At 40.7% G+C, this 25,228-nt stretch overlaps 1 protein-coding gene across 4 annotated transcripts in view; it reads right to left on the reverse strand.

Moving 5' to 3' along the window:
- Nucleotides 1-937: 937 nt before the first annotated feature.
- The window catches only part of LOC118112186 (storkhead-box protein 2), a 56,114-nt gene continuing 31,823 nt past the window's right edge, over nucleotides 938-25,228 (reverse strand). The window contains exons 1-4 of one of the 4 annotated variants that reach the window (XM_035161299.2): nucleotides 20,090-20,221; nucleotides 14,836-14,988; nucleotides 2,489-4,874; nucleotides 938-1,348 (exon numbers count right to left, since the gene is read on the reverse strand). In XM_035161299.2, coding sequence (XP_035017190.1) covers nucleotides 1,144-1,348; nucleotides 2,489-4,874; nucleotides 14,836-14,968 — 2,724 coding nt within the window. In that variant the 5' untranslated portion in view covers nucleotides 14,969-14,988; nucleotides 20,090-20,221 and the 3' untranslated portion in view covers nucleotides 938-1,143. Of the gene's footprint in view, nucleotides 1,349-2,488; nucleotides 4,875-14,835; nucleotides 14,989-20,089; nucleotides 20,222-25,228 lie in introns of those variants that run through there. The other 3 variants (XM_035161297.1, XM_035161300.2, XM_035161298.2) reach the window with 3 other exon arrangements.

The raw sequence follows: 25,228 nt of genomic DNA on the forward strand, positions 1-25,228 counted from the left end.
AGAACACTCGCTTGAATGGCAGAGATTATTTCTGGCAACCAACAGAAAGCTGAAACATGATGCAGCTGCATTTGTTGAATGAGCAGTCAAGTGGGGGGCCAGATATGTGGAAAATATTAAATCATTTCAAATCAAAATCTTATCCCTGGAGCTGGTCCTCAGGTTGCCTGTAAAGCTAGAGGAGATTTAAAGTTAAAACTGGAAAGAATGTTTACACAGTTCCGATGGGCATCGGCACATTAATGTTACAGAGGGTAAAGCCTTGGTGACAGGTTATTAATTTAAAAGTCTAAGCACCAAAACCTTGCATTTTGGAGGGATGATTCACTCAATGTGAATTTGTTTGCTACATCTTACAGGGTACCTCTTAGTGGAGAATGTTAGAGTTGGATTAGTGTCAGTGTGTGTACCATTAGTAACAGTGGTCAGCAGAGCAGCATCTCTTAAATGTGTACACCTAGACACACAGAGTTCGATGTACTGATCTGGAGCAGCTAGAATGGGAGTGGAAAAAACATGACCTGAGATTACAGATTATACAAATATAACACACACACATACACACGTTTGTACAGCTATTTTAGTGAGGACACTCATGGCATAATGCATTCCCTAGCCCCTTACCCTAACCCCAACCATTCAAACTAAATGCCTAACCCTAACCCTAAGGGTTACCTTAACCTAACCTAAACCTAATTCTAACCCTAACAATAAAAACCAAGTCTTAACCCCCAAACAGCCCATTAAAGGGGGGTCACAAAGTTAGGACCGGCCAAAATGTCCTCACTTTCCCAAAATGTCTTCACTCCATTGGTTTTAGACTCAAACTGGTCCTCACAAAGATAGCTGTACAAGAGAGTGCGCCCCCCCCCCCACACACACACACGCACGCACACGCCAATGTATGTGAAAGAACATAACAGCAGTGTAAACAAGAGGCTGTACAATGACTGCCCAGTGGCCTGTTTATTTGTGTGAGTGTGTGTGTTTTAACAGCTATAGTTCCAGAGTGGGCCTATCACAGCGCCACTGGCTAAATCCATTTGTTCGTCTTAAGGTGTAACAGTCCTCTGGGTTGGAACTTAAATTTTCTGTCCCTTGTCCATTGGATTTCAGCATCCTGCCCAGCCTTTAGTTCTGTCCCTAGACGCTGGTGATTGATGCAAGGCAGGCGCTGGGCTTCTGGAGTTTCTCTGGTTGGGTGCTGGTAGGTTCTGTGATGTTACGGAAGGAGAAGGGGGGACCGTTGCCAGTAGTGATGCTGAGGTGTCCAGGACTCAAGGCCAGGTTCTGACGACGGTTACTCTCCACTATGGAAGAGGTGTTAGATGCTAGACTCTCCCTTGTTCTGTTAAGAGACAGAGAAACTCAGTGACAAATTGAACAACACTGAAGAAAGCACTAAAAGCTTCCCCTTCTGCTGGAAATAAAGCATAGGGAAATGACAATAGGAGTCCAGAACCCCTAACCCTAACTTCTATGGAGAAGCTGGATTGGAACACTTTTCTACAGCCTCAAAAAAACTGAAAAAACTATGTCCATCATTGAATGCTTTATCCAATTTTTGCTTGTGGTTTCCATGTTCTATAATGCTGCCTATTTTTTGGATGTACAAGAGGATGTAACAGGCAAAGATAAGATAAGATACTAATACTAAACTCAAGTGGCAGTAAGTAATGATTATAGGAGTAAGTAATATGGAATATTGCACATGATATTAAACATAATAAAAAAACTGTAGTATCACACATGAATATTAATATTGCACAGTGCTGGTATTGTTTCTCAGTGTCCGATAATCAGGGGTCCTCCCTGCAGAAGGGGGATGAGTTACACAAGACAGACTTAAAAAAACATATAAGGATATAAGCTTGAGGAAGACATACCCACCATCCCCACTTGGGGTGAGGGTGACCCTTTTTAATATACATAAAAAATGTGAGGCAGTTTTTCACATAGAACACAACACTGTCAACACAATTATTATTATTACTACTACTGGTGCTATCATTAATAACTACATATATAAGTATCAGCAGTATAATTTTCACTATAACCACAATTCTGACAGAGCTTAAATATGACTGTTACACCACTGTTCCTGGCCTCTCTCTCTTCTCTCTCCCCAACTTTTCTCCAATCACCCCAACTGGTTGAGGCAGATGTCCGCTTACATTGAATCTAGCTACTCCCCATTAAAAGTTTTTTGCCCTACTGCAGAGAACGGGACATGATTGGTTCTTGCAAAACCCAATGCAGTCTTGTCTGGGGCTAAACATCATCAGCTTACCTTAAAACAGATAAAACAATTTAATGCTGAGAGTGACAAAAATTAACCAACTTTTGCTCAAAACCAGTCAGTGAAATCCCTTCAAATGAATACATGAAAAACTACAGCGATAAATGTGCATGTTCAGTGCAGGGTACAAAACCTACTGTATCAGTTCTAAGTGTGTGTGCGTGTGCGTGTGTATCTACAAGTTCTCACCGTGGAGAATTGAATCCACTGTCAACTGTGATGGAGCTGGAGTCCATACTGTCCAGTCTAGCAGAGTGGGCTGACTGCTGGTTCTGACTGGACTCTGGAAGCCTCTCTTTAGCACTGGGGAAGGTGAGGGTTCTTTCAAACCGCCTCTGTAGGTCCCTCTCCTTCTCTCTCTCCAAGAGCCACTGCATGGTACCTGCTGCACCCCCTCCCATCCCAACAATGCCTCCTCCAGCCTTCTCGTCCTCTCCTCGACTTTTGGTCCCACTCTCCTCAAGTTCATCGTCATCTGAGACATTGTAATAGTCAAATGATGCCTCTGCAGTACTGGTCGTGGGTTCAATCCCCTGTGGGGGTGCAGATGTTGTGGCCACCAAAGGTTTGGGCGCATCAAAGGCCTCCTGGGAATCAAGTACATCGCAGGATGAGCACAGAGTAGAAGAGACAAGGGCAGGTGTTTTTCTCAGGGAGCTGTAGCCAGGCAAATGTAGGCCAGGAGGAGGTTTGAAGAGAGTGTCTTTACTAAAGATCTCTTTACGTTTCTCCTGACCAAAGGAGGCACTGTGGGGAGGTCGTCCATTCGGAAGGGGTGGGTCAGGGTTAGTGAGAGGTATAGGAGGCAGGCTGCCACCTTTAGGTCCCACCCATTTGTCCTCCTTATGTTCTGTCAGGTGGGGTGTCTGTCTGTCTGTCTTCCTGTTAGAGTTACCTACTTTTAATCCATCATGGCTACTTTTGCCCAGAGTTCCCAGTGGATTTGCTGTTGTGAGAACAGCATCAGAGGAACCAGAGCACTGAAAGTAATCATCAGGAGCAACAGAAGTGGGCAGGGGTTTCGGTGAGTATGCTGGAAGGTTGTCCCTGCTCTTATTCCTCTCTAAGCTCCTACCACCATTCAACCCCAGAGAATCCCCAGCAAGCTTAGCTGAGGTGGGTGTGGAACGAGAGTAGTGAGAAGAGCTCTGATTGGCTCGCAGGGTACCATCATCAGTATAGTAACGGTTCCGGTCATCATAATAATCAGGTGGTGCAATCAACCCTGCTCCGAGCTGTCCCTTGGAATTGTCCATGGATCTGGAACGTTCCTTGGCCTTGTCACTCCTTTCATTCCTGGATTTTCTCTCCTGGGTGTGCGAGTGTGAGCGGTGGACTTTGGAATGGTGGGCTGATGGGCCATGGCTTGGCTCTGGGAAAGGCATTTCCGTTCTTCGCTTCGCAAGCTCTCCAGACACATCCCATTCCGGTGTGACAGGCAGGTGAGAGGCGTCAAGAATGTTGGGGTTGCTGTGTGCAAGGTGAAGCCGAGCCCGCTGTCGCTCCATGGCCAGAGCGTGTTCCCTTGGTGACCGAGCCAGTGAGGATGAGTAGGCTCTATAGTCCCTGTCAGCCAGCTCTAGGTGGGATGCATCACTTGGCTCACCATGCAATGCCCTTGTTTTACTATGTGAGCGGCTAAATTTGGTCTGTGACTGCTTCCTGTGTCTACCTCCACTTCTCCTACTCCTAGAGCTCTGATTGGCTGATGAGGCTTTACTTCTTTGAGCACGCTCTTCTTCAAGACGCTTCATGACAGCTGTGTGCCTCGCAAGATTCTCCACAGTAAGGTCAGGGTTGATTCTGCGGATAATCTCCATCTCTACATGACGTGGCAGCTGGCTGGGCACCTCCTCATCACGGAGTGGCCACTCATCAGGGGGGAACTGTGCTGAGAAGGTGGCAAACTGCTTGGTCTTATCCTTCTTAAAGCTCAGACGGAACAGCTTCAGACCAAACTTACGACTGCCTGTGCCACTTCCTCCACTGGCTTGTTTCTCAATCTCTGCAGTTCCTCCTCCTCCTCCTCCACCTCCCCCATTGCCCCCCCCTCTGTGCTTGGTTAGAGTGTCCGTCTTGAAGGTGAACCCGAGGGTGCTGCGGCTTTTTTCTGTGCTGCCTCCTGTTTGCTGGGGAGGTGTTTGTGGAGGGTGTGGGGATGAGTACACTTCCCGGTGGTCTTTGGGGAATCGGCACTGTAGGCTGGTGTGGTGGCTTGGAGGGTCGTCTCCACGGTAAGTGTTGCTGTAAAAGGAATCTCCACCTGCGCCGACTCCTGCACTATGGTTTTGGCTAGTCTTAGTCTGTGTTTTATCACGCACGCCTCCAGAAGGGGATGGGGTGACTGTGCCAAAGAGAGGTGAGGTGCACTGTGTCTGCTGATGTTGCTGGTGTCGGTCAATGGATCTCTCGTCTAAGTGGTACCACTTGGAGCTGGTTCGGATTAGGCTCGGTGTGATAAAGTAAGTCTGTGGGGTTACAATAAAATATCCGTCCGTTGTTGGGTAGATCTTCCTCTCATGGACCAGCATGCTTAGTGTGTGGTGCAAAACCTCCTCTGTTGGCGTAGGAACACCTAAGAACAAGAGATAATAACAGGCATTTAGAGCAGAGGCATTTCTCACAGGTAATTAGATTAAACTGCAAGCAGTCGTACCTCAGAAGACTTTTAACTGATAAAATTATTAACATGTGTAAAATCCAAAAGTTTTGTAAAACCTGTGCTGTCAAAGGTACACATAGTATTACCAACATATAACCAGGTTAGATGTATTCAACATTTGTTTTGTCACTCATTATGTGGTGACAGTGGCCACACACAAATAAATGTATGTGCACTAAGAAATATAAAAATAAGTTTGATTCATTGCGAAACAATGAATGTCAGAGGACATCAGCTGACTAGGTGGTCCATCATGTGGCCCAGGACACAATTGTGTTCACTCAGCAAAGAAGTGTGGCCACATGCATATCAGATCACCTTTGAATGTGATCTGAGTGATCAGAACTCAGGACGCATTGAAGATACATTTGGGTGCATACACACATGTACTTAGAGCTGTCCACTTGTGATCAGATCAATCAGATATTAATACCAAGCCTGAATGGGCATTTCAGATGTCAAAGCATCTGAAAATCAATTTCTGATGGCAGAATTAGGGGACTGTTTCCAACCATTTGTGTAACTTTCTGAAAATAATAATCCTACAGCCCCACTCACCTGAGACATTGTCTCAGATGCCGCAATTGGTCAGTTGTGTAGTGTGAAAGTAGGCAGGAAGTGAGCTCACTCTCTTGCTGCACACAACTACCTCAGTCATTTTCACAGAGCACCTTAATCATGAATAAGGAAAAAGACCAAATAAAAGTCTTGTCCCTCTCTATTACCTCCTTCACACTCAGTATATTTACATGCACACTAATATTCCACTATTATTCCTAAAATGAGAAATTGTTGTGTTCAGAACTATATATGGTTGATGTAAACAGCAAATTCAGTTGACATCTCGAAAAGTAACATTTTTCCAATTCACTGATATTGTTCGAGTAGTCTTGGAGATGAATGTAGTGAATTCAGGATATGTCTTATTTTAGAATTTTGTTACAGTTTGCAGCACACAGACTCACCTGTTTAAGGTAAGCTCTATGAGTTATACACAAAATAACCAGACAAAAGTTTGCAATGTTGGGGTGGAGATACATTCCCAAAAGAAAAGCCCATATTTCTTTCTTGTGAGAAATGTCAGAATGCGATAATTTCAATTAAGTGGTTGAAGGAATGTCTGACTCGGTATACAGTTAATATAATAATAAAATAAAGTAAGAAAGGGCGTATCCATGAGTATGCCCAGCAACATGTTCCTAAACTGGAATATTACAGAATAGTTCATTTCATTCTCCTTGTAAACAGTTTCTTAGGAATAATTTTGGAGAAAGGATAAAAAGGAATATTTTGTGCTGGGTACTGTTGGGTTATAGCATTTTCTAAGCAGGTACACAGGTACTGATTAGCTGATTTATGAACCAGTGAGGAGTGTGTGTACATTCTTTTACAAACTTCAACTCTCATAGTATCTTGTCTCTACGGTCGGTTTCTTCGCATTTTTTCCTGCTCTCTCCTCCTTTGTCTCCCCTTTACAAACCCCTCTCTGTCTCTCTTCAAAATCTCCAGCTGTCTCTCTCTTTATCAGTCTGGAGGTATTACTAGCAGTTACATCATAACAGCCTTTCAGCCCAGCCAGAACGATGCAATGCCATGCAGACAGACTGACAATCTGCACACGTGTGTGTGTGCATGCGTGCACATATACAAACACAAAGTGTTTGTTTATACCTCTTCATCCCCAATTTGTTGATTAGAAGAAGACCAAGCAGAAAGAAAGAGGTGGAAACATTGAGTTAGGCTAAAGGGCAGGTTCATCCTGATAAACACACTCACTCTTCCGCATAGTAATATACCAAGTTTAATTAGGAGGAACAGCAGATGCAAATGATTGATAGACTGTGAGAGTTCTGAGTCTAGTGACAGCAGTTTTTCAACTGCATAGTTATTGATTTGATCTCTCTTGCCCTCTCACCTATTTCCCCCATGCCCCAAGAAATCCAAGAACATCATTATGTTAGTGCTGATAACAACATAATGGGATCCGCAGTTTATTCTAAAAGTTGAACCAAATGGCATTAAAAAAAGAACAGCACTCTTTGGCCCCCTTTCTCTTAGCTCTCCCTTTCTCTCTCCCACACAAAAACACTGACAGTCTGTCACTGTCAGAATGAGCATCAGGAGATATCCTATCTGCATATGTGGGAGCTCACCATCCATAAACAGTTTACTGTTTTTGGCAGGCAGGCAGGAGTCAGCGTGAACTGGGAAGATATCATTTGGAGATATACTCCCAAGTAGGGATGCAAAGGGGGCGGAAAATTTCCGGAAACTTTCCATGGGAAGTTAAGCTCGGGAATTTTGAAAAAAATGTTTTACCGCAAATTAAACGCTGAGCAATAAAAACATAATTCAAAACTCTATTTTAAAGATGTATGGAATGCAGCACACGCTGCACGTTGAATTTCAACCCTGCACTTGCATTTCTCCATCACATGTGCAGTGCATTCTTCCATCACATGCACAGATAATTCCCAGCATCCTGCACACTACAGCAGGGCTATTGAGGCCACACTACTGCATTAGCCCAAGAACTAGTCAGGGAAGTTTTGATGATATTACTGGGGAAAATATATAAGCATGCTGATTGAGGATTGTTCATCTGTTCATCTAGCCTATTTCTATTCATTTATCCATCAATTGTAAAATATTTTTAAAGACGATTCCAATTGTTTAGCTAACTATTTATATCTCTGGCATTGCATTAGTGTTTTTTACAAGCTTTTTTTTCATCTTATTCTACAGAACAATGCTACGTACACTATCTCATGTGTGGAGACATTTCACCCCAGCCAATGTAGAAGGAAAGGCTGTGTACATTTGCAAATACTGTGCAAAGACCTATGTTAAGAATGCCACAAAGATGCAGAAGCATATAGTCAAGTGCCCAAAGTTTCCTCAGGGCTCAAATCAGCTTATGACAAAACAAAATGTTTATATTTATGTCTGTATATGACAAGGTAAATACAGTTAGTATAAATTACCCACAAAATTTCCAGTTAATTCCCGTATATTCCCATGGAAAGTTTCCAACTTTGAATATTCCCGGAATTTTGCAACCCTACTCCCAAGTACTACCAAGTAATACTCCCAATTTGATACACTAAATTAGATGAAAATCCAAACAAAGAAAGGACAGAAATGTGCCCACCCCCATCAGGCTTTGCATTTTACACCCGAGTATGACGTTTTTCCTGAGTCCAATCTCTGGTGTCCCATTAGATGAGCGCCAGAGGACCCCTGTGGGGATCCCTACTGCCATGACATCACAGGGACTATAAAGCTCAACTCACACCTCCACACTGTGCCTTTCCACCACTGCAATGTTAGTTGTTTTAGGACAAAGGACACTAAAGCCGTTTTCAGACATGTCCTACGGCGGATCTCCGGAGAGTTGGGTCTGGACTTTCTCCGGAGTTTGCCTTTCACACAACACAGCAGGGGGTTCTCTGCACAGACACGTTCACAGCTATAAATTCTCCACAGGATTCAGGTGAGGGGTGGCACAGCAGAATGAGGCACAATTTACATAATTGGAAGTATATAGTATTGGTAACATTCTTCACATTTTAGCAGATAACAGTTAAGTAATGCCAATCGGCTTGTTGCTCCCTCACTGCGAGCTAAACACAAAATCACGACTGTTTTTGTCCTGGGTCCTAAATGGTGGAATGAGCTCCCCATGGACATCAGGACAGCAGAAAGTCTACACATCTTCCACCGCAAACTAAAAACACACCTCTTCCGACTATACCTTGAATACAATTTTAAAACTAACAATTTAGTAGCACTTAAATGGCACTTACTTATAGCACTTTGTAGTTTTGCTTTTTTGAAGAAATTGTACTTTCTTGATTCTTGTTGTTCTGGGTTTGTACCCTCATGGTTGAATGCACTTATTGTAAGTCGCTTTGGATAAAAGCGTCAGCTAAATGAAATGTAATTTAATGTAATGCAATGAGTCCTGGAAATGCTCAAAGAATATTTAAAAATGTGCTAATGTAAATGGACTTATACTCTATCAGTAGCACATCTTAAGTATACAAGTGTAATGTGTAATAATCTCCCTTATACATTTTGAGGAGTTTTTAAGTACAATTATGTGTATTATAAATGCTCAAGCATTAAATATACTAATGTAAATGTACTTGTACTCTATTAGTGGTATATTTCATAGGTATAAGTATATTATAAGTATGTAGTAGTGGAGTATATGTAAGCGCATTGTTAGTGCACCTTAAAGTCTCCCTTACTTGCATTTGTTTTTAAAAATATTTTTAGGAGTTCACTCCTGCAGTTAACGTAATATTCAGATTAAAACCAAATTTAAAGTCTGAAAATAGATTTTTCATTTCAAATTCGCAAGAATGTACATAATGTGGACAGTTTTACATATACTTCAACATATAGATGAAGTCGAATAATGTTATGCACTCGGGGAGAGTTAGCAGGTGGCGGTTGGCCTGTGCTCTCCCCTCCCCCACCCCTGAACTGTTGACCTTTGTGCTTCAGAGACATTGGCTCTGAACTAAATACTGCAGGACTGAATTCAATAGGCAGAACAATTGCATTTTTATATTACATCAAAAAAACACAATATATAACTATTCAAGATGTAGAGATCATAATTATGAAGGCCCAATCTATGAATATTGCAAACCGTCTTAAAAAACTAACCTTTCACAGTAAAAAGTCCGGTTGAAGATATGCCCATCCCCCAAACCATTCATTCTCTCCACAGCCTTGCTGCTTCAACACAAAGCAGCAGCAGCTACAGGAGACAGGGCCCCTCCCCTAAATGGGCATCAGCTGTGGGCAGATAGGGCACACATGGTATTCTCCACTTAAGCCGTTTTTAAACATGACCTGTGGGTAAAATTCAGAGACATGGCTACACGGTTTACACGCAGTCTGTCTTTCACACATACAAAACACAGCCAGAGGTTCTCTGCATAGACGTGTTCACAACAGCATCAAATACTCCGCATTATTCAGGCGAGGACATTTGGGTTCACACGTGCCCGTCCTTAACTGCAGAGTTCAGTGCATGTCTGAAAGAAGCTTTACTCTCTCTGTCTGTTTTACAGGCTAGAATGTAAAAAAAACAACAGATGATTACACATTTACCACAATATTTAACTGCTAAATAAGAATATTAAGATTAGAATCCCTCTCTTAAAAGCCAGGATCTATAAGTGGGCAGGCAAACTTCTACTCTGCAACCATACACGTGCACACATCGACATCAAAGGGGCCTGCCTCTTTTCTTCCTCAAGATAAAGTGCCCTGGGGTGCTTTTTCTTTTCTTTTCTTTTTATAAATGAATATTATACTCCTGTTTGTGCACAGCTTCCCTGTCAACATATATATATGATAATAAAAAATCTAAATATCAGGTCGGGAAATTAGACTTAGTCTCTACCCTCCCTCCCTCCACGTCTCCTGCAAAGTGATGAGCACAGAGCGGTGGACATTTCTTGATTCTTAGATGCATCGCGACATGGACGACTCTGCAACGATGCAGAGACAGAAAATAATGATTCATGTTGTTTTTAGTGATGTCCCGTCGCTAAATAATTATAACACTGCTGCTTCAGGACCAGGACAGACTTTCATTAAAGATCCGGTCGTCCTGAGTCAGAGTCTCTGTCAGAGTCTGCATCCTCCTCACTCCTCTGACCTGGGCTCACTTTACACTTCAACAAACACCATCGCTGATTACAAGTTATTAGGACACATATAGGACTGACGTTTACTTTGTGTTGGTTTGATTCGCTCTAGAGTTTAGAGACACATGTTTAAACCTGCTAACAACACGAGACGTAATGTGATGCGCACAGTCAGGACATCAGGGTTTAGACACAGCGCATGTTTTAACTCCATTGTTGCAGAAGAAGCAATGCCCTGTTTATCCAGGAACATAAATATTAATTCATCAGGTATTTATAAAGATCAGTTCTAAGTGTGATGATTAGAAAACATCAGAGGAGCAGAGTCACTTGTTGACCAGCAGAGTAATGCGCCTCAGTGCAGTGGTGCTGCTGAGGGGGGGCCAGGCAGGGCCATCTTCATAGAGTAAATATAATCAAAGTTTGTTCTTTTAAGCCTTAGGTGCCGCACACAAGTCTAAACTGAATGAATGTGAAATCAGTGTGGAGTGCACTGCCCACTGTCACAGACTTACTGTTGATTTATAAATTGAAAACCTTTTTTGTAAATTACAGCACACTTGTAATAACAGTAACAGTCTGTAATACTTTTTAAAGCACGTTTTAAATAAAAAAAGAGTTCATATTTGACTGATTTTATTAACTAATATTAACTCATAAAAAAGCAGCCATGTGCAGTAATATAGGAATTTGTGGATGTGATACATTGAAATACATCAAGATGCATCATTGTTTCCTCTGTTGTTGTTTGCTCGTGATAAACCTAGTGAATACCAAAGAAGACCATTGTCTCTGTGTGAACTGTTGAGTATTTAACAATTGCTTGAGTGTGAGTCAACTTTATTCTGTTCTTTATTTCATTGCCCCATCAAAATTTCCTGATTTCTGAATTGTTGGTTGGACATAGGGCTGGGTTTTAAAAAACTATCCTCTGATTAAAATTGATCTTCATTTTAATGATCCAATATTTATAGTAAAAAGGTTTGGTGGCGATTGTCTGTGCATGGCAGGCTCCACCCACCCATCTGTTGAATGACTGGGAGGGGGCAAAATGTTCCAAATGTTAAATATTTATTCAAGTGCAGTTTTGTTGACAGAGCCAGATAGTCCATTTTATTCAAAATTTTGGTGGTGTGTGGTTTTTTATATTTATGTTTTATTTATTTAGGATATTAAAATATTTTTTATTCTAATTCAAATGTCAGACTGTGTATTCTTAATTACAATTTCATTGCTCTTTGTTAGGGTAATTATTATAATGCTATAATATCATTGTGGCAAAGGACAAACTGAGACAAACTAAATTGAGCAAATCTTGATGAATGTGCAAAGTTTCATGAGCTTTCCAATCCCGCTACTCATTGGAATTTTATAAAAGTATTTGTGGGTGCTATTGAGCTGCAGTGACACGTCTATGGTCAATTGTGATATCAAATCAAAGAAATTACTACTAAAAACATCTGTGCAAAGTTTCGTCAGTTTTCATGCATGCTTAAAGGGATAGTTCATACAGAAAGACTGCACAGCCGTAACGCCACAGTGAACAAGGAGTGATGGGAAGGGAAACACAGCCGTTTTTGGGGGCCAAGCCCTTTACTTCCTCTTTGTCAGTGCCTCTTGTTTCATTGATCTCAGGCTTTGCCGCTGATGCCTTACAACCTGGATCATGGTTGATTAGCTCATAAACTTCTGCTTTTTGTCCAGGCTGGTTGCTGCTACAGTGGTTTGTCAATAATAAAGCAATAAAATATGGACTGTTACAGACGGAGATTGCAGAAGTAGAACGATGAAATGTCGGGGCTTGCAGACACCACTTGAGCAGTATGCAGGCATGTTGTGTTTTATTGTGCTTGTGCTGTTGTTTTATTATGTCTGAAACTTTGGTCCCTAATTTCTTCAATCGTATTGGATTCTGCTGCAACACTGTTTACCCCTGAGGCTCCTAAAGTGTTTTGTGGACTCAAACACTTTACCCACCCTTCAACGGCATAGTGGTGAGTAGATAATGAGAGAACTTTCATTTCTGGGTGAAATATCCCTTTAAGACCTCAAAAACTTGTTTGTAAAATGAAAAGTGACACAGGAAATGAAAATGGCAGACTTCCTGTCCAACAAAAAAAAAACTTAAAATATGGTTTAAAAATGTCAAGGTAAGCTTAAGGATCCCATCTGAGCATCTTATAGTTGGTGATGTCTATGTTTCAGGGGGCACTGTGCTTTTTCACCCAACCTGAGATCTGTGTCAAATTTGGTGAGACTTCTAGCATCCTAAGGCGTTCAAAAATCACATTTTCCCAGCCATTCCAGCCCTAGCAGGGCTCACACAAACTGTGTCTGCCCCCAAACACCTAAATGAATGAAATCAAAAGTAAACAGGAGAGGAGTATACATTCAAACGAGGGCTGCACGATATTAGGAAAAACATGTGACATGCGATAACGATATGACTTGCGATAAATAAACAAACAGTCCCTGGCTACGGACGCAAGCAGTCTATGGCTGCTCCACAGCCCGAGGGAGAAGGGGTACAGCGCCACCAAGTCCGGGGCAGGCACCAGGGAGCTATACACAGCTCCACTAAGTCCACTGACAGTGATCATTTGTCAGAGACGTCAGCTGAGTCTTTGAGAGAGAGAGAGAGCAGCGGAGTCAGTGTGTGTTACTTTCCCCTCAGGTTCTGGGACTATCATAAATAAGCTACGCAATTCTTTTATATAATCAAATAATCATAGTGATAAATTTGACCCGGGACAAACGTGATAACTAAGAGTTTCCACAGTAGAATTAAGTTGGGAGGAGGCCGAGTGAGACCTGACAGAGCTGCTCTCTCTTTATTCTCATCTTCTGACAATGATCTGAATATCTTTAATTTAATATCTAGTGCAGTCAATCCCGACTCATTTATGATCCGATTACTGACCATCAGTTTTACTTTATCTCACTGAAACCTGGCTGGGTTCACAGCAATCTTTAAATTTTACTTATCTATCAACCCTCGACCTAAGTTATAGCTCATTTAAAGATCTCCTCATCAGCCTGGTACATCCAAGCCTGAAATCACATAAACCAGTTAATCTGGTTATTATATCGTCAACCTGCCCCTTACTCTGAATTTTTATCTGAGCTAGTTCTTAACACTGATAATCATAGTAGTAGGTGATTTCAACATTCATGTAGATGTTGCCAATGACAGTCTTAGTCTAGTTCAGCATTTAATTAATAGAATTGTTTTTTACACACTCTTGATCTTGTTCTGACAATGTAATAATATTTCCCCCAAACTCTTCTGTCTGACAATTTTTTAATCACATTTAAATGTACAATTATTGATTACAATGTACTGTAAACTAATTTAAAGAATTTAATCCTGCGACATTTACTTCACAGCCATGTGTCAGTACAATACAGGAAAGTTATCCAAACTCCACTCCCACACTAGTTGATAACTTTGTTAATAGAACAGCAGCCTCATTACGAATAACCCTAGACACTGTATCCCCGCTGAAAAAGAAGAAAGTAAATCAGAGGTGATTAGCTCCCTTTTATAATTCTCAAATGAGTGTTTTAAAACAGACATCACGGAAGCTGGAGAGGAGGTGGTGTTACACCAACCAAGATGATTTTCACCTATCCTGGAAAGATAGCCTGATAAATTACAGGAAAGCACTCCGAAATGCCAGAACCTCCCTTTGAAAATAAGAACAACTCCAGGTTTCTATTCAGCACTGTAGCCAGGCTGACAGAGAGTCATAGCACTATACTTATCCATCTATTCTTCTAACTCTGAGGAGGAATGATTTCATGAGATCTTTACAAATAAAATTCTAACCATCATAACAACTAGTCTGTCAGAGCTGAAACCTGAGGGTACACAACTGTACCTGGTCTCTCTCTCCTCCCCCACCCCCCATCTCTCTCTCTTCTCTCCCCTCTTGTCCACCCATCTCTTCTCTCCTCCCCATTATTCTCTGCTCACCCCAACTGGTCGAGGCAGATGTCTTGACCTGCTGTTAAGTGCCTTAAGATAATGTGTATTATGATTTGGCGCTATACAAATAAAATGTAATTGAAATTAATTTCTTAATAATCATAATTGTCATATTCAATCATATTCACCCCAAAAATCTCAGGGCCATTCTCAAGCATCAGTAGGCATAAGCTGGTGGCTGGCTGTTGCTTGGTGGTGGTGTGTAAGCTGGTGTTACCTGGAAAACATGTCTGCAGGTGTTCAGTTAGGGCCTCCTGAGTGACAGGCCTATGGGCAGAGTTCATCGCAGAGATAGCCAATAGCAACACCTCTCCCAAAGGAAAGAACTGCGATTGGCTGATAGGGGACATACTGATGGGTGACACATCACCTGTGAAAAGACAGAAGCCAGACAGTTAAGCTTAATGTTGCACTAATACTTCATACCTGACCCTGTTGCATGATGAGGCATCCTCCATATGTCATGTCATCACTCTAATTCGTAATTTCCTGTCACATCCCTACTTTTATCTACCCAATGAAGGGAAATCTTGGCTAACAATTACCAGAAAGAATATTAAATTAAGATATTTTCTCTCTTTTACTGCCAGATCATCTAAACATATATAAGAGCCAAATTAAGATTTTACCATAAAGTCTAATATACTTCTGCATTGAAAAGATGCCGTAGCTGAAGTGCAGGTGCATACCGGAGCCTGATGTGCACCTCTCTAATGAATATTTAACATGGCAATGCAGTCCATAACTGTGATTGGTCAGTTTGATAGCATTGCATTTCCTTCTACACATATCTAGCTGCTCATTCTTCATTCTGCCATTTTTAGTTGAGTTGAATGTAGGGCTGCAACTAATGATTATTATCATAATCGATTACTCTGTGGATTATTTCTTCGATTAACCGATTATTAATCAGACAAAAAATAAACCAGCTACATTTATATGACAATTCCAGTTTAGATTTCTACGACTTTTCATAAAAACAAAAAAAAGTTAGTTGTATATGTAGCACTCAAAAGAGCCATTTTGCCCCCTCTTCCCCCAAATAAAATTTGTCTGGAGCCACAAAACATATTTGATAACACAGCTTATAAAGTTTTATATATAGTTATACTATATATAATAAAAACTATAGTTTGTTGCATTTATGAAATTATAGAATGACAATAACGAAAACTGTTGACATTTTATTGCTATTTTTTACCTGTTACAAAGGAAAACACCAAACTCTTATGAAGAGGAGAACAAAATACACAATGTGTATGCCTACTTTGAAATAAATTAAACACAGAACTATGCAGGCCTATTTGAGTCCTCCCCATATTTGTGGGAAATGTATAAAATAAGAAGTAGCCATCTTTGAAATAAATAAAAACCTTTAGCTGCAGCCTAATAGTTTAAAAAAATATATTTTAGTTTACGAAATATTAAAACAAAGCAGGTCAGACTGGAGGCGGACACAGAAACTTAAGTAAGTCAATTACCGGCTGCGCGCTGTCTGGGAGTGTACACGCACGCACGCACGCACGTGATTGTTGTGCTGCTGTGTCATGTGAAATCAGCTTTACACAGTTTGCAGCTAACAATCTCTGAAGGCTTTAATGTAATGGCTTTAACAACCCAAGCCATGAAAAAGTACAGTTCTCTTTGTTTCTTTCCTGGCCAGCTCCGGTTTATTTTGCCTCACCATCAAATATTGTACTTGGGGTGTGTTTGTAGTGAATCTAATCATACATGTCAAGTTTTGAGGCAAATGTGCAGTGACATTACAACCACCTCCTGTTTGTTGTGGTCCAACATAAAGGCTAAGAGGCACAACATGGCGTCACCAATGTCTCAAGGCTTCCCTGACCAAATTTGAGGTGGATCAAATGAAAAAGGTACGCGAATCATGTCAACGTATAAAATATGGTACTTCCCGTCAAAGCTAGGGGGCTTAATCTAAAAATCCCACTCATTACATATACCTAATTTGAAGTCGATCAGATTGAATCTGATCGAGGAGTAGGATTTCGTAGCACCTGTGAAAAAGCTCAGAATCATGCCAAATTTGCATTTTATACCCGAAAAAGACAGCTTGCTGTCAAGTGTGGCGTAGAGTGGCAGGAGGATTTTGTGTCTTGGCATGATACACGTGTGCCAAATTTAATTTCTCTAGTTGAATGTAAATGAATGGGATGACCCCCAGTGAACATTTGTAGGGGGCGTCACTTGCCAAATATTGTCCTTGGGGTGTTAACATAGTGACTCTCATCGTACATGTGAAGTTAGATGCAGACTGGACAATACACATGGATGTGGCGAATCCTCGAAATCATACATTTTCGCTAACAGAGCCAAGGAGTCCGTTTAATTTATTGTTTTAATTGTGTGTGGCATATTATATTTATGTTCTATTTATTTAGGCTATCTTAATATTATATAATATAATATATATATTCAAATGTCAGACTGAATATTCTCAAGAAATAAAAGTGCATTGTTCTTTGAAAGGGTTATTATGCTATAATCAGTGGTACAAAATGGTTTCAAGATGATGACATCATTCCCTCTCTTTTTATTATTCTATTCAATTTGATTTATATAGTGCCAAATCATGATATACATTATCTCAAGGCACATTACATAGAACATCGAGACCTTAAAAATCATAGAAACCCAACCGTTCCCACAATGAGCAAGCACTTTGGCGACTGTGAAGAGAAAAAACTCCCTCATTAACTGGAAGAAATCTCGAGCAGAACCAGACTCAATGTGGCCTCGACCGGTTGGGGTTAGAAGAGAAACTAGGAGAGAGTTGGGCTGAAAGGGGGGGAGAGAAGAGAGAGATATATGGGGAGGGGAGAAGAGGGGGAGATTATTTTCCCTCTCTGTTCCTTTGCATCACAAATGTTTTTTTTGCCAGTCTGTCTCTTCCTCTGAATTATTTTCTCTGTCCTATCCTAATATAATTTATCATAATAATTTCTGGAACAATATATCATTCAACAAAACGAGTTCCGTGGAAACCCAGCTCCCCACAGCATTAAATTTGCCGCTTGCAAATAATTCAGACTGTGTCAAAGCAATAACGATGGGTGTTTTTATAGCAGCAAATATGCAACTGTTCTCTGCTGTTGAGAACGCAGGGTTCAAACACACATTGGAAGTAATCAAGCCCTGTTACGAAATTCCCTCTTGTCCGCATTTCAGCCAGCAAGTCACATCATACCAGCCCTCAACATTGACTTCAATTGTATTGGATTCTGCTCCAACAAAGATTACCCCTGAGACTCCAAAAGTGTTTTGTGAACTCAAACACTTCACCCACCCCTCTATCGACATAGGGGTGAGTAGATAATGAGTGAATTTTCATTTTTGGATGAACTATGCCTTTAATGGATATTTATTTTACTATTTTTATTTAGTTATTTGTGAGTTTTTATTTTGTTATTTTATTTTTGTAAAAATTACTTAGGTAAGACAGACACATCCATAGCTAAACAGGTTTGAATAAAAAGAAATAAGAAAATCAGTTTAATGATTTCTGTTCCCCTTCTACTGTACGGAAAACATGCCAAACCGTGACCTCAAAACCGAGGTACATACTGAACCGTGATTTTTGTGTACAGTTAGACCCCTAACACAGACGTGTTCACAACAGCAGCAGGCAGAGACATTGTTTAAGTCAAATTTAATGCTTTTTAAGACCTCAATAAATGTAATTTAAGACCCAAAAATGTCTAAACATTTTCTTTGATAGATTTGTTTGTTTAATTTTTTGTTTTGTTTAATATAACATGTTAGATTATGCCTTTAAAATAACAATGTAAAAAAGGTAATATTGTTTTAGCTATTTGTATTTAGTTTAGGTAGTTTATGCTGTTGTTTTGAAGGTACAGAGCACCAGGTGATATTATATATATGGTTAGGTGGGCATAGGCAGCCAGGCACCGGGGAGCAAGAGACACAGCAGATGTCATTGCTTTGTTTGCAAAAAAATGTAAATAAACCACACAAAACGTGACGCCTGCCTGGACAATGGAATTATTCGCTGCGAAAGATTTACTCCTGAGGTGCCTAAGTGGCCACACACACACACCATTGTTATTACCATTGTTGTTACTATTTGTAGGTTTGTTGTTTTTGAACATAAAACTAGTTTTCTATTACATAACATGTGGCGTGCTCTGCCAGCATGAGTACTTAATATTCAGCCTAGAAGAAATCAACACCCATTGGATTTTTGCTATTAGAAAAATAAAACTGTCCTCAAGTTTTAAAGATGTTTTTATAGTAGGACACTGCGTGACAATTTTCCTATGAGCCTTAAATGTACCGCCCGCAAACTTAATACTTTGCAGCAAATTAATTGTCAATTTAAGACCTTAATTACTTTGATTTTAATTGATGATTTTCTAAGGAGACGCTGGCACTGTGTGGCTGTGTTCACATATCGAATTCTCCTGAATTTCTACGGACTATATACTAGGAAGTAAGGCGGAGAAAGTCCGTAGAAACTACGGAGCCTCTCACTCTGACATTTGCGTTCACACATCCTGCACATGCACACAGCAAGAGCAGAACAAAAAGAATAGACACGAACGAAGATGTTAGGAGTTTTTAACTATAAGGGCAGACGCCAGTATGTTGTATAAGAAAGATGTAATGTCCGCAGCAGAATTACTATGATACGTCCTGCCCCTGCCTGCTGGTCCACCCCTCACTTGAATGTTTCGTAGAGTTCCCATGTTGTGAAAGTGTCTAAGCGGAGTGTCTCCTGCTTGTTCATGTGTGAAAGATATAGTCCGGACCCATTTGTGAGGACATGTCCAGAGTTCATGTTTGAAAATGGCTATAGACAGATCATACTGTAGTACTTCATCACAAACACTTTGAGAGTTGCTTGTCAGAACGCATCAGCACAAGTATATCTGCTCGACGTAAAGAGGAGACATTTTGTGGCAGCAGCAGGCGTTAGATTAAAGCCATGCTCCCTCCATTTCCACTACACTAGCCACCCCACAGACAGACAAGAGCTTACAGGACGGGGAAAATAGTGCGGAGGAAGAGACAGGCTGGCAAAAAACACCTGTGATGTAGAGAATGGGAACACAGAGGTGAGATAATAAAAAGAGCAAGAATGATAGAGCATCGATCGTCCATGTCTCTCTATAAGCAGTGGTAGTAAACAATTAGCAAGGCGCCTTTGTCTACCGTGTTAAACCACACCCTCCCCCTTTTTGTAATGCTCGCCCTTCACTGGCTGCCTCTCTCGCTCTCACCCTCCATTTATGTCTCCTACCTTTCTTCAATTCCTCATTCTTCTCTAAACCTGTTTTCTCTCTGCTATAGCACATTTCCATCTATCCCTCTCTCACACTGCCTCGCTATGTTAAGCTATGACGCTAAGCTGCTAATACTAACCAGCAACTGCTACTACATTCTAGCCAATGAAGACAGACAGACAGAAAGACAGACATACAGACTCATACCTTGGCTGTTAGTAATCCACTCCTATACTAAAACCAAAGTCCACTGGTGAGCTTTTCAGTGTAGCTTCTGATGGCAGCGTTGTGCTGTCTGTCTCACAAACGTACTCGCCCCCAACTCTCTCGCTCTCTCTCTCTCTCTCACACGTATTCTGCACCCTCTCTCTCTCGTACACACACGCGCGTGCACACACATCGTCATTCTCGGTTCTCACCCTCTCACACACAAATGTGCATTCAGTCTAGGGATACCCATAATCCTTTGCGCCACACAAAGACAAGGGGGTGTGACCAATCAAACACTGCCTCACTCTGAACCGTTTTTTTTTTTTTATTCTCCCTCACTGTGCAATGACCACTGACTTACATGCTGGTGGGTGGGCTGCCAAGAAGGAGACCATGACAAAGCATCCCCAGCTGCCTTTTGTTGCAATCAGTTACCAGGTTTTTGATAAGGGAGTATTTCCTGGAATGAGAAATAATGGAGAGAGGGAGCCAGTGATTGGTCTTTGCCTAGAATTTTGGGTTCCTTTAGCACCCACTACTTGTGGCTTTTTTGGAAAGGATGGGATCTTTCTGTACAGGTAACAGTTGGGTCAATGACAAATTTAAGGGAGAGTTAACCAAAAAATGAAAATTCCCTCATTATCTAACTCACCACTATGTCGATTGGGGGATGGGTGAAGTGTTTGAGTCCATAAAACACTTTTGGAGTCTCAGTGGTAAACAGTGTTGTAGTCAAATCCAATACAATTGAAGTAACTGGGGACTCCTTCTTCAGACATAATAAAACAGAAAAAAACACAATATGCCTCGTAACTGCTTGTGTAAATGATAAATGGTTTTGTATTTCTATAGCGCTTTTCTAGTCTTGATGTCCACTCAAAGCTCTTTACATTACATTACATACAGTTTTACATTCACCCATTCAAACAAACATTCATACAGTGCATCTATAAGCAGCACTTTGTTGTTCTATGAAGGGCAATTCAGGGTTCAAGGACACTTCGGCATGCAGATAGGGAAGACTGGGGATCGAACTGCCGACCTTCAGGTTGGAGGACGACCACTCTACCCCTCAGCCACAGTGTGGTGTCATCCAAGTATCCTGAAGCCCCGACATTCAAATTCGACTTGAAACGGCGTCATTTACACCATATTTTAAGCCTAAAAGTCCCCTATGGAAGTAGCGATGCTAGTGAATGTAGCGATGCTTACGTGCACCTCACGTGTGCCCTTCAGCGAGAGCTTGTGTGCAGTGTCTGCCTGTTTCCGGTGTGTATGTATGAACATTAACAGGGTCCCAGAGGACGATATCAGTTGACATTTAGGCCAAAACATGGTGCAAATGACACCCTTTCAACTCGAATTTGAATGTTGGGGCTTACGGACACTTGGATGACACCACACGAGCAGTATTTTATTTATTTTTTCTGTTGTTTTATTACGTCTGAAGAAGTAGTCACCAGTTACTTCACTTGTATTTGATTTGGCTGCAACCCTGTTTACCCCTGAGATTCCTAAAATGTTTTGTGGACTCAAACACTTCACCCACCCCTCCATCAGCATAATAGTGAGATGACAGAATTAAAATTGTTCCCTTTAAGCTTTTCAAAAGGTATTTTTTAAAAGCCTTTTTAATATAGATGTAGTACATGTTTTTGAGTCCAGACAAATGTGTTTAATCAAGTCTCCTTTGTTAAATAAGTTTTCAAAATGCTTATATTCATTTATTTACAGTATTTTCAACATCACCACCCAAAAACTGTCAGGTGGCGCAACCAAATGTTTGTAAAGATATATATATATATTTTCAAACAATTTAAGTGAAATTGTTGACAAGTATCCCTTAGTATCTAAACTGCCTAACCCATTATTATTTTGTGGTGTTTTTTTTGTATTTACATTATTTTAAGGTTTTTGCTTATTTGCCAGCTATTCAGTATTTTAATTATCAAAATTTACATTTAAATGGTAAATGGTCTGTATATATATATCACTTTTCTAGTCTTGATGACCCCTTAAAATAGGCTTATTTCACTTCATAATGACAGGTCACAACCTCAGGGTCAGACAATATCAGGACATTCTGATATAAATAATATAGAAAAAGAAATTTCACAGTTTTTCCTTTAAATTCATGTTGATATTGAAAAGAAACTAACCGTTTCCTAAGACTTAATTCACTTCATAATGACAGGTTACCACCTCAGGGTCTCACTCAGGAAAAACTGTATAAATGTGATATTTCCTAGGGCTTTTACTTTAAAGTTTAAACTACACAATGTCACAAATACTGTAAATCTCAAAGATTTCCTTTTTATTTTACAACATGTTAGTACCACTTTATGCTTCTTCATACTTTCACTCTGATACATTTCAAAGATAATTATTGTATTCTATACTCCATTACATATATTTGACGGCTAAAGTTACGTTTAAAATGAAGATTTTAAACAATAGAAAGACTAAACCCGCGTTTTCAAAACATTTTTCGTTTCTGAAAAAGCAATTTAGTAATTTAAAATGTCTGAGTGATCCAGTATCTCACCACAAACAGAAACAGAAACAAGCTCTCACAATATATCTAATGTCCCTGTACTGTATATCATAGGCAGGGCGCCCTATACATTCACTACGCAAATTAATCAAATTTGGGTAAACTACAGAAAATAACCTGGGTTACAGTACTATTATTACTATTTTCTAAGGCAGAGTCTGGATTGCAGCACGATGATCGTACACTTAACACAAAAGTCTGACTCCTCCTTACATTTGCTTTATGCCACAATTATTCAAATTCCCTGCTTTCACTGATGCTTTCACATGTTGTGCACACGTTTGAAAACATCTAGGCTATCATCATTATTTCCAGCATGTGAGAAAGTGTCTTACACAGACAAGAGACACTTTCACACCATGTCTGGAGTTAATATGTGAAAACAGATTCACCCTGCTCTTTAGTCAACAATGCTGCAGCTTCTGATACAGGACAGTAACAAAATTATTTGTACGCGTCTTCTTTTAGCCTCGAAAGCTGTTGTTTTAGATCTACCAGCAAGTTAATCATAGCAAACATAATTATTTCTGTTGACTGAAATTCGTATTGTCTATCACAACAGACCCATGAAACAATACAGAGACACAGGTTGCCACACTGACGCTTTGGAGACGTAGTTCAGCCATAAACTGGCACATGTTGGCACACAGATGTCCTACTCAGCATCTACTAAATCTGTGGGCACACAGTTGTCGCACGGAACGCTGAAAGCACATGTAAGAAGAAAAGGTGTGTATAACATATTTAAAAATACTACTAAAATTAGTTCATAAAATAAAACTGTTGTCTACACCTGTAAAGAGTTCTCCACTTCTGCTGGATGTCTGCTAATAAACCACGGCTTGAATTTCTGGAAGAGGAGGATAGCTATGACGCTGAGTCATAGAACAGTTGTTCTCCCTCCCTGCCTGGGGGTGGTGCTGTTCCCCTGCTCTGTGTTTTTTCTGTGTCTGTGTTTCTGGTCCGGCAGGTGATTGGAGGATGGGCTGATGGAGCTGACTTTAAAAAGCTCACCTGCCGATGCCGGTTGCCTTTGTCTTTTTCCTGGCTCCCAACACGACCGTGCATTCGTTTGCTGTTCGTCTCTTTTGGATGTAGGGAAGTTAGTTTGGTATTATACTGTAGATTGTTTTTTTTGTTTTTTTTGGCTATGCTCTTCCTGACGTTTTGTTTACTACTTGATAGATAAAAGAAATCACCTATGGTTTTGGACTGCAATTCTGCTGTGGCACTGGTCATACTTGGGAGTGGGGAAAGAGGGGAGCCTACTTATGTTATGCACAGGTTGCTCCTCGGCTGGGCATAACAAGGAGGAAGAGGATGAAAACAATCTTTCAAATATCCCACAGCTGCATGACTCCAAATTAGAGCCTGGTGACTCCATGACAGAGCCATCTCAAATTAGGTAAGGTGTTACTCTCACAAATTTAGTTTGTGGCTATAATTTAATTAAGCAATTGTGAATACAAAAGATGTAAAAAACGTAAATTGTGTTTGAGAGCTGCCTCAAAGACCTCTTCCAGACCTACCCAGTATGCAAGCAGGAATGTAAGCTGCAACGGTGGAGACGGGGAACTTTTGTCTCCTTTAGTCAGCTATGCCCAAACTGCCAGTAAACCAGGAAATGGCAGAGCCAGCCGATCAGGGGAAGCACCCCTGTCGGAAATCTTCAGTTAATTGCTGCCATTTATTTTACTGGTGGATCCTTCATCTGAGGCAGACAGGTATTGTAGCATGCTAGGATGTTTCTGAAACCTGCAATTAATCACAAATGGAAGAAGGAACAGCAATTGATTTGAGCATTTAAAACAAAAGAACAAAATTGCAGTGGGTGGAGATATGAGGGCAGACTTACCAGGTGAAGAATAAAACATTAATAATTCAATGGTTTTACTTCAGTATTCATTTCACATGCTTATTGCTAATTACGTAAAATCTACTTTAGTTTTGTAAATGATCTGTACACACACACACACACACACACACACACACACACACACACACACACACACACACACACACACACACACACACACACACACACACACACACAGTGCATCTATAGGCAGCACTTTTTTCTCTCAGGGACAATTCAGGGTTCAGAACTTTCCTAAGGACACTTCGGCATGCAGATGCAGAAGACCGGGAATCGAGCCACAAACCTTCTGGTTAGAGGACAACTGTTCTACTCACCCTCGAATTCGAAGTGAGAACACACCTGGATTCACCACAAGCGAGTGGGAGGGTTAATGATGAATTTAATGCGCGACAGACACAAAAATAAAGAATAAACTAACAAAAATATAAATATCTACGGGTGAAAAATAGCGGTGACACACACGTAGAAGACAACAACAAAGATGTCTAGACAGTTTGTGGTGATAAGAGCTCTGTAGGGTTTTGATGGTGGTTAAACTCTACAAAAAGATGAAACAAGCTGCCTTGAGGTGTAAAGCATGGTGGTAGAAGTTAGGAGCATCAGACAAGCCAGGATCTTTGGTTCAAGAGCTCTGAATTTTGCTTATGTGAGTAAAAGGGTACAAAAAAGACCCACATGTCTCACCACAAGGACAATAGAATAC

This window comes from Hippoglossus stenolepis, chromosome 7 (assembly GCF_022539355.2).
Source record: "Hippoglossus stenolepis isolate QCI-W04-F060 chromosome 7, HSTE1.2, whole genome shotgun sequence".
In the NCBI taxonomy this organism is placed as follows: domain Eukaryota; kingdom Metazoa; phylum Chordata; class Actinopteri; order Pleuronectiformes; family Pleuronectidae; genus Hippoglossus; species Hippoglossus stenolepis.